This window comes from Numida meleagris, chromosome 3 (assembly GCF_002078875.1).
Source record: "Numida meleagris isolate 19003 breed g44 Domestic line chromosome 3, NumMel1.0, whole genome shotgun sequence".
Taxonomy (NCBI): Eukaryota; Metazoa; Chordata; class Aves; order Galliformes; family Numididae; genus Numida; species Numida meleagris.
In genome coordinates this window covers 62,763,078-62,778,131 of record NC_034411.1, presented here as the reverse complement: position 1 = coordinate 62,778,131, position 15,054 = coordinate 62,763,078, and the positions used below count along the sequence as shown (strand labels likewise).

Here is a 15,054-nt window from a genome sequence, read left to right as displayed (position 1 = left end):
TAAGCTATTCCTACATGGTATGAATACTGTGGACTGCAGCACATAGGAAACTATGTCTACACATAGAGGCCTGCCCTACATACATCACATACATGGCTTACGTAACAGAGAAGAAGCCTTTCAACTGACTTGCCAGCTGTAAGAACACCCCTGACAAGGAGATGGGGAGTAGTGAGAAGCACGGCAGGGCCAACAGGAAACAGTGTGAAGCTTTGAGAAAGTTTCCTAATAATGACATTCAGCTCAATGCTGCACAAGTAACAAGAAACTTAGTGATACCTTCTTCAAAGACAGAAAACAATGGTGTTAAAGTTTACACATTCAATCTAGATGAAAATACAGTCTTTTGCATCTAAACAAAAGGAATCACAAGGCAGAACCCAGAAATGAATACTTGTTTTTACAACATTTTCACACACTTGATGTGCATCTCAGTTCACCCTCACCATGCCCCTAGCAAGGAAGTGCTGAAATAGCGTGCATCCTATAGATAAGCAGTGGCTAGAAAGCACAGCTTCATGCTACAAAGGAAGGGGAAGAAGAAAAAGGATCATGGCTCCATGTCAGAGGAAACACTCTGGGCCAAGAGAGGGCAGGAAATAGCTCAGCTTGATGCTTTTCCTTTGTTGTGCTCAAAGATGAGTGGAACATGCAGTGGTTTTGAACAGTCACCTTTATTTTATTTTATAAACAGTCTACTGAGAAAAATGGCCATACTGAGCCAGACTGAAGGACCATCCAGCTTTGTGTGTGGTAGCAGCCATGCAGAAGTTGCTTAGAGACAAGGAGAACAATGCAACAAGGCAATGACAGGTACCCAAACTATTTTCCCATCTTCCGAGTATCTTCACATTTTAACAGTCTTTATTGCATTTCTCTTCCTTGAGCAAGTTCAGGGACATCCTGAACCCCAATTATGACACATGCATTAGTAGTATTATTTACATGTTTCAAGTTTATGTCAGTGAAAGACATTAAAGATTTGATCATGCAGCATTCCTTAGGGTGGGTAGGTGGTGGGAGAATGGGTTCAGAAATATTACATTTCTCAGTATATTTTGAGAACTACATCTGTCACTGAACTTGCATAACTGTGCAAGCTGCTCTGAAATCACCTTTTAGGAATATTCAAAATAACGTGCACATGCTCAGCTTATCAATTGCACCATGTAACAGCAACTACTAAATGTGGAAATAAGTGTTACTTCTGAGAGGCATACCTAACATCTATCACTATACGCCATCCTAATCTTAAAGCTCAAAAAAGCACATATGCTTACCAGCTTGCTAGAGCCCACAGTGCAACGGCTTCCCAATTCTCATAGTTCTGAGAGTCCTCCATAATTAATCCTTACTGTTCCCATTTGCTTTCTGAAGTTACAACTTGGTGGCATTATTTCCAGCCCTGATTTAGTCTGGGCTTATTATGACTGACAAGATTGACAGATGTACTTTGGGTAACACAGGCACCATATAAGTTGACTTCTAGCTGTTTTGTACAAAAACTGCTAATTTTGCAATATCTAAATTAATAATGTAAATAAGGATTATTTTATTAACAAATAACACTCTCAGTTGCCATTTTTGTCTTTTGGAATATATGCAGCATGACACCTTGTCAAGATCAACCAGAATTTTAATCCCTCACAGTCAGGAGAAAAAAATCAACCAAGCAAATCCATATAAGGAAGATCAAAATCACTCCATCACAATTATGAGCAAATAGAACCTACTACTGCTCGATACACTGTTGTCTGAAGCAGAATATTTTTTTTCAGCTTGAAAAACTGAAAGACATTCTCAAGCACAGCTTTACAATGTGGCAGAAGATGGGAAATAAAATAAGATTTTAGCTGAAGATAAATTACATCTCCCTGCCAATAAGGGATTTATATTTCTTCTAAACTAATTTTCAATGCTTCCCATGGAACAAATGTGAAAAGGATTGAGGATCAAGGATACAAAGAAAATGCTGCAGTCTGCAAGTAATTTGAGGGCTAACACCACTTTCAGATCTTATTTTCTGGCCTTATACAAATCATCTCGAAGTGGGAGAAGTAAGAGAAAGTCCCAGAGAACAGAACACTCCTCTGTTCCCACTCTGAGCTACTCAGCATTTCCCAGTCACAGATCCCTAAAGTCATTTCAGAATAAGCACACAGAAGAGCCATCTGTATAAATGCCCACTAAAATTGCTAAGTCTCAAGATAAAGGTGGTGGTGAGAAAAAGACTAGAAAGTTTAGGAAATACAAGAAGATCTAGATTGGTAAAAAACTATGTGTGTATTTCAACAAAACAATCTAAACTGAATTATGAGCAGGGACAGAATTTGAGAAGGTTACTAAGTTCAATTTGTGACCTTGTTTCTTGAATTATGAAAGTACATCTGCCTGTGACATATTTTTCACATACAGCAGGCTGCTCTGTGCAAACATAACCATTCGATAGATTTTGTTGTCCTCAAACCAAGGAGAGCTTAGAAGTCTGATTTTGCTTTACAGTTAACAGATGCACATTATGTTGCAACTTAAATTCCTCCTTACAGTCTTTTTTTCTTTTTTTTTTAATACACTGTAGTTTAATTAAGCAAAAATGTTGTTGTCAACAGATAACAGATCTGCTGTTTACTTGCAGAGTAGAAAAAGGCAAGAATTTCATAGGGGAATGCAACTTACTTTCAACAGTTACAAATAAGAAAACTCTGCTCCAGTGTGCAAAGCTAAAGAAAGCACATTTTCCCATTAAGTGTTATGCAAGCAGTTTTTATCTCTTTGTTACTTGGACTCTACCTCCACAGAGAACTCCCTTCCACTTCAGAAAGAGAAGACATTCAGCTACCATTTTGCTGTTTTCCCAAACCTAAAGCACATTAAGCTAAAGTAGAGGCATCCTCTTCACCCTCAAGGGTCAAATCTTTAACTTAATCTTGGTTGGAGAGTATGGGAAGACGAAATGTGGAGACAAATACCAATCTGGAAGGAGATCACAGAAACTAGAATTCATTAAATTTGGCTTCAATGCTTAAGGAAAACAGATATTTACTTATTGTTTTTCGTGCTCAGCTTCTTCTAGAGCTAGTCATGCCTTCTTCCTTATATCCTGTATAATGTTTCCTTTTCTCCATAACAAACACTGGTCACTAAGTACCTTTCAAGGATCAAGAACTTGATGTGTTAATCTGATCCACAGAGCTGCAACTGACTTCTAGTAACCTCTGCTGTCTTGAAAAATCCTTGGCTCTATCTATCCTGGGTGTCCAAGATCCACCAAGAGAACACTTAAGTGAGCAACATGTCAGAAACCATTTGAAGAGGAATCCGCTTCAATTCTGTGAAATGATATGGTTTAAAAAGGCACCCATCTTGCTAGGGACCTCAGCAGTGAAGCTCAACGTCAGTTTTTGTACTTTGGGTTATCATTTGAGTCCCAGCGTTTGATGAGATGCTTCAAAAAATGCAGTTCTCAGACTAGAAATACATAGGTTCTGATATGACATCTACTAGATCAGCTGAATAAGAATGCTGTGTAGCAACAGCTTACCACTTTATAAGAAGTATCTGAAGAGTGTTAAACCCTACAAACTTCAATAACAAATACATTATAAGCTTGCAAGAAAAGACAGGCCAACTACAGATTGTCAGATTAAATTCTAGTATTTCTGTCTTTGCATTCTATTTGGGAAGATAAAAGGACAAAACTCAATTTTACTAATGTCATCTTTATGAACTAAACACAGATGGAGTAAAGAGAACATACTCTCTTCCTTACCTGCATGTCTAAAATCAGTCCCTCTATCTGTTTTCGTTGATTGTCTATGACCTAGAATATAAAATTGAGTAATTTAATAGGCTTGAAACTCTTCAGCTCATGCGGTTTTTTTAATCAACTTACAGGTGTGCAGCCATACATTTTACATGAAATCTTTGAAGAACCAAATTACAAGACAGAGTTTAATTCTCACACAACTAGAAATAAATAAAAAATTATTCCATTGAACAGAAACAGATACCGAAGAGAAAACTGATTTAGCAACAAATGTATAATTTTTAACTGAGATATTTGTTTCTACAATAAAAAAGAACAAAACAGAACAAACAATAAACAAAGAGCAAATACAGAATTCAAGGTTAAAAATACCACATACAGACAGTTTGCAGACTAACCTTACTGGCTTTCTCATTCTTTTCTTTGAGACATTCATTCTCACTCTGAAGCTGTTTTGTGTCCAACATGGGAAGGCGAATACCATCTTCCAGACATTTTTCTACTTTCTGTTGCAAGCTGCCATTCAATATGAAAGAAAAATTGAGTGTATTGAGAAAATGCAGAAGAGCTGCATGTTCTGGCAAAAAATGAGGAAGTTCCACCATCTTCCAAACAGAATTGTAAAATCTTAACTAGCAGAATCCAGCCTAATGAATGATCAAACCAACAGTGGATGAATGATACAGAAATCCTAAACTACTGAAGTAACTGTGGCACTGACTAGAATCAACTCACATAAAAATGGTTTTATGGACCAGACAATGTGTATCTCCTGAAAGGCACAGACCCAGCAGTATGGCATAAGGAGAGGGCAGAGAAGAGAGCAAGGAAACCTTTGTGTTGTTCACAGCTTCTTCTGACCAGGATTGGTCAGAGCAGTCTTTGAGCTTCTCCAAGTTACAGGAGCCTTAAAAATCTGACTGCCACAGGGGCATGTACAACTCAAAGCAGAGTCCAGAATCAGGGGCAGCACTAAGTACTGGCAGCCCACCTTCCATTCCCTCTGTGTCTGGCTTGCCAGGAAGTCATGAAGCCATTTCTGCCAGCTGCTTCCATACCAAGGCTAAAATCAAGCTCCTACAACCACAGAGCTTTTGCCTGCCCACCTTCACTCAGAAAGAGCGTACATTTTATTAGTATTAATCTTGCTGTCTAATTTAGAAACAGAGGGTCACTTTGGCTATTTGTAGGCTTTCAGAAAAGACAAAATGATCCCCCTCTAGATTACGAGGGCACTAAGAAAAAGGCCTTTCATTGGTAAGATGGAAACAATGTGTCAACAATTTGGCTGGCAAGATGTCCCCACCAGCTTGCCTTTCATCATGGAAACACTTTCAGACTGCTATGGCATGCATGTTTACGCAAGGGTGGGACACTAAACTGTAGTGACATCCACATAAATTATTAAAAATGATTCTCTCTATCTTTTTTGTTTGTTCGTTTGTTGTTAAACAAGCATTTAGGTCTCTCTGCTGATCTAAAATGTACCATTGTAAGAGTATCTCAAAGTTTCCTCTGGAATCTTCTCAGGGCGACCTGTCCTACTGTAGTTGGCTTTGTTGCTTTTTTTAAAATACAGTTATACAAGTTCAATGACAGCAGACAAGCAACAGCTACAGTTCTCTGTAAATATCCCTCAGACTCAGTGAAAAGAAAAGAAACAGCTACAGTTTATTTAAATCTTTGACCCTTAACTGATAAACCCTCCAGCTAATATCCAAGGGAGCTTTTCTGCAGTTCGTGACAAGATTAGTTACAAAGTAGGAGTGCTGACAGCTTCTATACAGTGCTCCTTTGCGGAACACGTTTACTCCATCCTCTGCCTGGTAGCAGCCTGTGATGCCATTGTGGTGGTGTCCTACATCTTCAGAAATGATAGCAAAGGATTTCTAGACAGACTTTTCTGTGGTATTCCTTGCAACGTGATAAAAACTAAATTTTGTTGGATTTTCTATTGCATTAAACTGCCATTCAGCACATTAATATACTTATGCCATAAAAAGTCACTAGTATTGTAATAGAGTGTAAATGAAAAAAAAAAAACATTAGATCTTGACATTAGTTGGAAAAGCACGTCTACTTCAGGGCACAGTTTAGGCAGCTGTTCATACCTCTGCACTGTCGTAACCAGCTCTTTTTCTTTTTTCTTCTGACACATCAGTTGCATTTCTCTCTCTCTACACTGAGATCGAGCCTCTCCAAGTTTCTTTTCCAACTCAGTCACAGTTTCTTGAAGTTGCTTGTTCTTCTCCTCTAGAACTTGCAGCTAACACAGGTTACATTAGTCAGACACAATGCCACATTGGAAGAGCTTGCAGCAGGACACAGCTTTGCAGTTACCTTATGTATAGTCTTAGCCCCATTGCAGTTATCTGAGTATGACAATACCTAACAGCTACAGTGTCTCCTAAAACATTGAAACACTTCTCTTCCTAAACAGATTGGGAAAAACATATTGGGAAACAGTGAAAGATTTGACAACAGATATTACAGAGTTTGTTTGTTTTTAAAAAGTAAAACCAACTCCTTTTATCTTACCTGTTTAGTCTGACCTTCTATATCATCCAGCGTTGGTAGGTCAGCCAGGTATTTTTCTAAGGTTTCAATTCGTCTCTGCTTTTCTTTGTTTTGCTCTGACTCTTTCTGGCATTTCTTTTTCAGGCTATTAATATAGCGGTCTCTTGTTTTAAGCTAGAAGAAAGTAAGAATACATGTTTTAAGGTCACAGTGGAAAGCAAGCCTGCTTTGGGATCAGAGGCTGCTCATTCTTCAGGAATTATATTCTCAGCTGCATAAGAGTGTTGACCATTGCAAAAAACAAAAACAAAAAATTATTAATCCCAGCAGCTCAAACTTACAGACTCACAAGTGATCTCCAACCACAGCTGCTCCACCTATGCCTAGAAAGCAAACTGTAAACAGTGCAATTCAAAAGATAAAACAGACATATTTTTTTCACCAATGAATACTTTCATACTAAAATTAGAATTGTTAAGTTGGAAGGGATGTACAAAGATCAAGTTCAATTGCCTGAACACTTCAGGGCTAACCAAAAGTCAAAGCACGCTAGTGAGGGCATGGTCCAAATGCCTCCTTAACGCAGACAGGAATCGGGCATCAACCACTTTGCTAGGAAGTACGTTCCAGTGCAAAAAATGATGAGGAAATATTTTAGCCCTTCCTCTTCTCCTGGCCTAGGAAAATGACTTGAAACACTGAGACCTAAGGACTTAACCCAAGAACTGCAGCCAAAAACCTGACTTCGATGCCATCTGTCAACTAAATCACATGACATCAGAGCAGAACAGCTGCTTTCTTAAAGCACCTTGTATTATGTTTGCTTACATTGCTGGTACTTTGTGAAAAAAAGAGAGGAAGGAGGGAAAAAAAAAAAGTATTTTCTAGTCTGTCATGGTTTTATGATTTTCGGTTATTGGTACTCCACATCATAACATCATGTAGTGAATGTATCTGGTTCTCAGAAGAGAAGGACTACTACATTCTCCACGGCACTTTGCTCCTCTGTTACCATTTTCCAGCCGGAGGGAAAAGATAAAAGCTCACAGTATAAAAACTTGCAGATCACGAGACCTCGTCCCTTTTTCCGCCGTCTCTCGTCTTGGCAGCACCTCACTCTCCAGCCATCTTATCGCTGGTAGTAGAGTAAGGCCTACCTTGATTTTGGGACATTCTCTCTCTCTGTATTGGATTTATCAGCTTAAATTGTAATTATATTGTATTATAGTGTGTTGTTTTGCATTCCGATATTTTATTTAGTAAATTAGTTTGTTTCTCCTCAGATTGTTGCTGCTGTTCTTTGCTCTCAGGGCCATCTCCTTACCCTTTTCCCTTTTTCCCTTTTCCCGGGGCGTGGGCCCATGGGTCCCCCGTCCCCTTCATCACGGAACCGGGCCGAACACCCGTAAACTGCTGACATAGTCAGAGTCCAATTTAATGGAAAACAGTATCTCTATTACTCAAACCAGTGCGTAGTAACTCAAAGACAACAAACACTTGTCATGATGCCATGATAGTAAATGCAAAATGTACTTTTGTTTTGATGCTGGAGACATCCACCTCAATGAGAAATGAAATGTGACAATGTCAGAGCTCAGAGATGTGGCCAACAGAAAAGTTTCAGTTGATAGTATCTAGAATGGTTTTTCCAGAAAGAGCCTACTAAAATAGACCAGAAAACTGAGGATTGCAAATAGGCCAGAAGTCTTTACATCTTTTTTTTTTTTTCCATTATGACCTCAAAAGTGAGCAAAGCTTTCAAGATACTTTAAGTTCTTTCATGAAATAAAACTAAACCCCACACGCAGTGAGGCGAAGTTGCAACTCAGCCATCACTTTTTGCCACAACGTGCCTTGTAGAAACACATACTCGCCCCACAATCCTAGTCCTAGCACAGTAACAAAAATACACTCAGGTAAGCCAAATTGCCAGGAGCGTGTGATCGTCCAATATGCAAATCCTTTTCCTTTATTTCTCACATACAAGTAGAACAGTCTGAATACTCCAGTACTTCTGACAAAGATTACATGCTTTTTGAATCTTTTTGTTGTCTTGCATACACACAGTAGGAAATTTTCTCACCTACATCCTTTACCTTTCTCATAGCTACAGTGTTTGCCTTATGATTCCTTCTGTCCTCTCTACATCCTCAGCATCAACCCAAGGGCTCCTTCTACCTTCCCTCTCCAATCACTCTTGCTCATTCTACTGAGAAGACAAGAAAACTTTGTTGGTTCGGTGTTTTTTTGTTTTTTTTTTTTAAATTATTTTATTATTTCATCCTTCATGCATACGACTTAGTTGGGGCAGGCTCTCACCACCTGGTAATTAAGTACTAAAGCACGCCACAGAAATCAAAGGGCAGACCATTACTACCAGCTACCAGAGGTGACTTAGGGGAGTCTTCACAACTAACCACAGCAGACGGAGAAGGCGGAGATACCAGGGTACAGGTATTTGAACTCAATCTTTTCCAGTCCAGCAGCACAGCTTGCAGATGAAATGCTTCAAAACTAAAGCATGTGCTGCAAAATCTACAGATGCCATGAAGCACACTTGTGCCTGGCAGAAAGAAAAGGAAGATGCTAAGCACTTGTGACAAGGACATTTGTGAAAAGCGCTGCAGTATCTATCTTAGCAGACTCCTTCCTTCAGCCAGGAAGCCACAAGCTGCCATGGTGTCTGACCAGCCAAAACAGAGAAGCTTTTTCAGGCTGCTGAAATTTCAGCACCAACTGAAGCACTTCTAGTTACCTCAGTTCCACACTGTGCACATGTGGAGCCCAGAGAAAACAAACCTTCTCTTCAGGTACCAGTATTACGTGCAAGGCAATAAAAATACTCCCTTGCTTGGTATGTCGGCATGTGGAAGACAGGTACGAAGCCAGTAGTGAGTGAAGGGCACCACTTCTCTCTGCCGGCCCTGCTGTTTCTCAAAAGGAAAGCATCCAGTGTACCCACTATATTAGAAGGGACGCAGCACTTCAGACCAAGAAGTCTTCTAGCTCAGTTCCTCATTTCCACTAGTGCCCATGTACAGACGTCTACAGTAGGGAAAGAACATGGAAAACACATTCTTCCAGTCTCCAGTTGCTTTTGTCTGTTTTTCTCCCAAGGCAGTTACGATTTCTGTATTCTTCCATTGGATATTCGCCTTGCTGCCCTTCTCTGAACCTGCTCCAGTTCCACTACATCCTGTTTTTGTGATGAGGGAGACTCTCCTCGACCTTTCATCACTGACGACTGATGGACAAGGAAACGGGAGAGTTCCTTATGTTTCCTTTCCTCCCACCTGCACTGGAACAGTCACAGCTTGTCTCTTACTGCCAAAAACATATCATCTGCACACTGTATTTAAATGTTGTATGTTTAAAATGTCAAATTAAGAAAAAATATTTGCAACAGTAGGTAACTAGAGAATTAGATACATATGCCAGTAACCTTAACCCAACCTCTATCTTCTTTTAGACATGCAATTACAAAGCTCATCTAATAGCTAATTTGCTTCAGCCTTCTAGCATTTCCTCATTCCCTGGTCAGATCTGGCTTAGGGTTGAAAAGCCTCTTCAAAAACACAAGCATTCACTCAAAAATAACCCTAGAACAGCTGCCAGCCAGAATCCCTTTGATCAGAACAGAAATTCTATTTTTTGTCCCTTAATGTCTGGTACCACTGAGCAGGAACACCGAGGTTTTTGGGCTTTGGGGTATTCTCCCAGCATGCACAGCTGAAGAACTGCAGAGAGGGCTGTCCCCAGGCTTGGCACCCAGCCCACTGCAGGATCACAACACATCTCCTTCCTCCCTCTGCAGTCTTCCCTCAAACAGGAGGGCATTCAATTTACTACTACAACACATGCTCCCTCCCCGCCCTTTTTCTTGGTGAAAGCCTTGTGTTCAGCACACAGAATGGGTAGGTGTTGTGGTGTGGATCAGATCTGCACAGTAAATCAGGTGCTTGGTGACCAACTATCCAGCCGACACAGGCACTGGAGCTCAGCTCCTCAGAACTGCCACCACTCACAGCAGCAGTTCCTACAGAGGAACACAAGCACCAAAATCACTAAAAGAAACAGGAGGAAGCAGAAGAATTCAGTTGCTGCCCTTCCTGAATGTTATCATCAATGAAAAGCATACAGCAGGATTTATCAGAAAAGGGAAGGCAGAAATGGAAATCAACTATACTTTCTACTTTTCCTTCCTATCTGTTGCTTCATGGTACCACACAGCTCCTGCCCCTTGAATCTGCATGAATATAAATCTAAGTACAGCAGTAAGGATTATTGATTAAATAGAAGGTAATAGTGTCAACATCTCACTGAATATTATGAATCACTGATCAACGGCACGTTCCGGCCTGCAATAATGACAGGCTGTCAAAATGTTCAAAACTACCTTAAGTACTGCTTTGGCTTCCAAAGAAACTTTTTATCAAGAGAGTTCCAAGAACACAGCCAGCTAAGCCCCTTCCTTGTCTCAGACTGAAGTGTACTCCGTATGTCCTAAGAAAGTTGCAAGAGAATTCTTTCTGCTGGGTAGGCACCTTCAGCACATCTCAGAGCTTGAGGCCTGCATCTATGCAACATGTTAAAAAGAAGCTTTCATTTCAATACTTTTCCTATGTTTTTAGATGATACTTCAGTTAGTGTAACAAACATACAAGATAAATGAATTCTCAGGCTTAGAGCTGAGCAGCTTTTCTTCAAAGTAAGTTTAACTGATATATGGTTAAAACTGTCATTACTAGGTCTGAAGTATGTGTATTGATCGCTGTTTCTTCACTGCAAGTTCAGATTTATCCACTGCCAATGCCTACGATTCTAGATAAAGTTTATCTTCCTTTTGAAAACAGCTCTGTAATCCCCATACAAAGTTGCTTCCTGGCAAGCACAATACACACTGCTTTAACAAGGTCAAAAGGAAATCTGGAACATGAAAGACACTTACTTTTTCTTCCATCTTCTTTTTCTCCTCGCTAGATTTGTTTGAAATCTGCTTTAGAAATTCACTGAGTTGTAACTCCTTATTCTCAGCCACTGCAATCTTTCGCTCAAGCTCCTCAAGGTGGGATGTTGATCTTTCTGAAACGTGAGGTTGCAGTGATGCACTCTCATACTGCGGTTGCTTTCAAAAAGAAAGAGAACAATCATATAAATGAACACACACATACCACTGCATACTTTAGCAGCACAGCAGAAAACAATCTTGCTCCCCCCCCCCCCCCACTATCAGGAAGGGTGGAGTTTGATTTTCAAACATTAAAATATTTGGGAACAGTGTGTATTTCAGGAATCTTCTGCAGAGAAAAAAAAAGGAATGAAAAAAGGAAGCTGTATACTTATATTCACAACATATGAAAATGAACATTGTGGGACAATTTTCCCCTCAGATATGCCAAAGAAGAGCAACTTTACTTCCAAAGTAAACAAAAAAAACTCAAAAAAACCCCAAGCCCTTAAAATCCGAAGAAAATGTATTTCCAAAACAAGTCACTGCCACTACATTACCCTTTTATCTCCTACAAAGAAAAATACACTATAATATATTCATGGACATTTTATAAAGTAAGATATGCTACAATCTCACAGACTCTGCTAAAGTAGAACATTAGACAACAGTTAGACCTTAGAGCTATCACAAGCGAGATGAAGAAGGGTGCAGGGATAGCCTGAGATAATAGCTACAACCAGATGGCAGGCTTCCTGCCTTCTGTCGTGTCCACCAAAACCCTTCTCCCCTCCTATCTCATGCAGTTCAATACTGTTCTCCCACTTCCACTTATCACAGAGAGAAAGCACAAAGTGGAAATCAACTGCCAATGGAATGAAAAAGGAGATGCATCCCATTAGGCTTTCAGTTTCAATATTCTTTTAATAATATAAACTGGTATCTTTAAAGGAACTTATACAGAGAGCTTTTAAAATAACATTCCTTGTGCAAGGCATTATAAGAGATTAAAATCTCCATTAAAGGAGATTTTCATTTGCAAGTTAATCTTATGGAAAGCAAACAAATCAAGCAGAAATCCTAAGACCTATTATAAACTGCTTGTAGATTTTAAATTATGAAAGAGGAAAGCATCTGCTGCTTTATTTGAAGTGTATTTGGTATAGTGAAGTTATGTATATTCACATTTCAGTTTCCGTGATTTTTTTTCCTTCCAAAATCTTAATCTAGACAGAGTTTTAAGGTATTTTTTTAAGAAACTTCTGACAGCACCAAAATCCACATTCAGAGATTCTATCCGCCTTCACACTGATTTACTACTTGAACTTTCCTCCCATCTTACACAAAACATTCTCGCCTTACACACAGCTGTGCCATTCCAAGAACATAATTAACATCATGCTAAAGTATGTTAGTTGAGATCCTGGTACAGTGTCTGTGACAAAAAAGATAAAGTAATAAAAGAGGATGGCAAAGCTATTTCTCCGCGTATCTGCCTTTAACATTTTCCTCTGGCAAGACGATTTTGATACATGGAGGTGTTCAGATGGATTATATCGATCCTATCTCCATTCCTCCTTTGGGTAGAACCTCCTTGTCCTCCTCAGAAAATCTTTCATCAGTGGTTTTCAGATACTTTATTTCCTAATACCTCCTTATATAGCTACGTTACACACACGCTGTTAAAAACCATCATTCTTGCACAGTGCTGCAACATGAATGAGGATTCTTACGCCATTTTCATCAGATTTCAAAATAAGTATGTACACAGTATTAATATAACTTAAATTTCTACAAAACTAAAGTAAATTACAATATTTTCAGGATTTTCTATTCTATGCAATTTACAGGTATCCAATGACAAAACTATTAATAAACATAAAAGCATTTTATCCTACAGTAAATTGTGAGCATCCTTTCAAGTGGCAGTTACTGGGTAATGGAAAGATTTGCTAAAAAAAGAATATTCGTCCTACCTGCAAATTAGTCATGTACGGTTCTTCGCAGTTCACAAGATGGCTCAGTCTTGCATGTTGAGCTCGTAATTCATTCTCTCTTATCTTCTGATGTAAATTGTTAATCTGCTGCTTTTGCCTGTAATTAATATATTTTATTTGAAAACAAATGGAATTGAACAGAGATTTTTAAAAAATTGATCTTAAGACTTATACTGGAGAATACTATAGCAATGCTATGCAGCTTACTTTCTCTCTTCCACATTGTCAAATGAAACGGTAACAAATACTCAATAGAACCAGATTAAGTAATTCATAATCCAGGATCTACTTCAGCTGTGGGCTTTTTTTTTCCACTGCAGCCAGACTGCAACTAGCCTAGTTCAACACCAGACCTGGAATCTCATCAAGATATGAGTTATCAAACTAGAGCTGCCATGCACCTTTCACCTAAGCATCCCCCAACTGGCCTGCATTCAACTGGGAATCAGAAATTAATCTTTCATAAATATGTACTTGAACATCAGTTTTGTAGGGGGGCTGGAGAATAGTTTCTGTTGTCATTTTTTCCTACATCCAGAAGTGTAAGTAGCAAGAAGTATACAGAAATTAGAATGCAAACGAACAAAACTCACACCTTCAGTTTACTTGGACTTTGCTCTTGCTCCTCTCTCTTTGCGAGAGTTGACTTTTGACATAGCTTAAAGAGATTTACAAAGCAAGGAGAGCAAGAAAACTAAAAAGTTGTAATTACCAAAGTTAGACACCAGGGCTTTCCTGTGAGGTCTGTCTTTTCACGCTGCTCGAGGTCTTTTCAGTTAGCTGCTTTATATATGTAACCCACCACTACAGTAAAATCCTGCTCTGCATATTAAACTAGAATTAAACCTCTTACACCAATCATTTGGCCAGTGTACAGCAGAAATAGTATCACTCTTCTATCACTATTTAACTATATCACACATTGTATTACTATTTAAATTATGACTTCATTTGAACTATTGTGACTAGATGGCAAACACAAGACACATCTCAACCCCAGCCCAAGTTACATGAGAGACACAGGCTGCAAGCTTCGCTGTTCTCTCTGGGGAGAGCTGGATGCCTCATGAGGTGACTAGAGTGGAGTCATCAGTACCTACCAGAAAAACACATAGCAACCTGCTCACCCAATCTACAAACAGCTTTCATTCGTGCCCAGCATGGCTGGGGAGTTTCCCTTTCTAGAGATCTTCAAAAGCTAACTGGACATGGTCCTGTTCAAGCAGCTCTGGTTGGCCCTGCTTGAACAGGGTTTGGATCAGATGGATACAGAGGTCCCTTCTGACTTCAGCTCTTCTCTGATTCTATGTACTCCTTTAATTCTACTTCCTTCTTTTGTTCTTTTCTTCTTTTTCTTTATATTAGGAGAGCATCAAAGATAGGATGCATGTGCACAAAACTTATCTTTTTAACATTTCTTTATCTCTTCAGCTATAAAGAATTGCAGCGAGTAGGAAATCAGTATAAACAAGTTTCAATTCTGTAGTGCCTTAAGATGATTCATTCAATGCAATTCAAAAATAAGAGCAACTGAATGCATTTACATGACTCAACAGCAAGTCCTGAAATATACAGACAGGTGAATCTGAGGCTTCCCTTTTCAATTTTACTATCCATGGAAAAAAGCCCATATAAACAGACTGTAATGCTGAACAACTTTGTACTCAGACACAGCTCTTCTGATTGGTGTCTTTCTGTACAAGGGCACTTCAATCAAAAACCTTCAAATTTATTTTGGAAGAAGCGGATTTGAAGATCAAGAAAAAGAGTATGCTCGTAACTTGTAACAGGCCATATACAAGCCCAAGAGCTTGTGTAATCATGTG

General features: G+C 39.1%; 1 protein-coding gene across 12 annotated transcripts in view; it reads right to left on the bottom strand.

Annotated features, from left to right (window-relative positions):
* Positions 1-15,054, bottom strand: part of CEP85L (centrosomal protein 85 like) — a 157,000-nt gene that overhangs the window by 14,941 nt on the left and 127,005 nt on the right. For 11 of the 12 annotated variants that reach the window (XM_021392852.1, XM_021392848.1, XM_021392855.1 and 8 more), the window contains 6 exons: positions 13,208-13,325; positions 11,232-11,408; positions 6,305-6,457; positions 5,878-6,032; positions 4,165-4,282; positions 3,770-3,820 (listed from right to left, as the gene is read on the bottom strand). In XM_021392852.1, the coding sequence (XP_021248527.1) occupies positions 3,770-3,820; positions 4,165-4,282; positions 5,878-6,032; positions 6,305-6,457; positions 11,232-11,408; positions 13,208-13,325 (772 nt within the window). Of the gene's footprint in view, positions 1-878; positions 2,974-3,769; positions 3,821-4,164; positions 4,283-5,877; positions 6,033-6,304; positions 6,458-11,231; positions 11,409-13,207; positions 13,326-15,054 lie in introns of those variants that run through there. The other variant, XM_021392853.1, reaches the window with a different exon arrangement.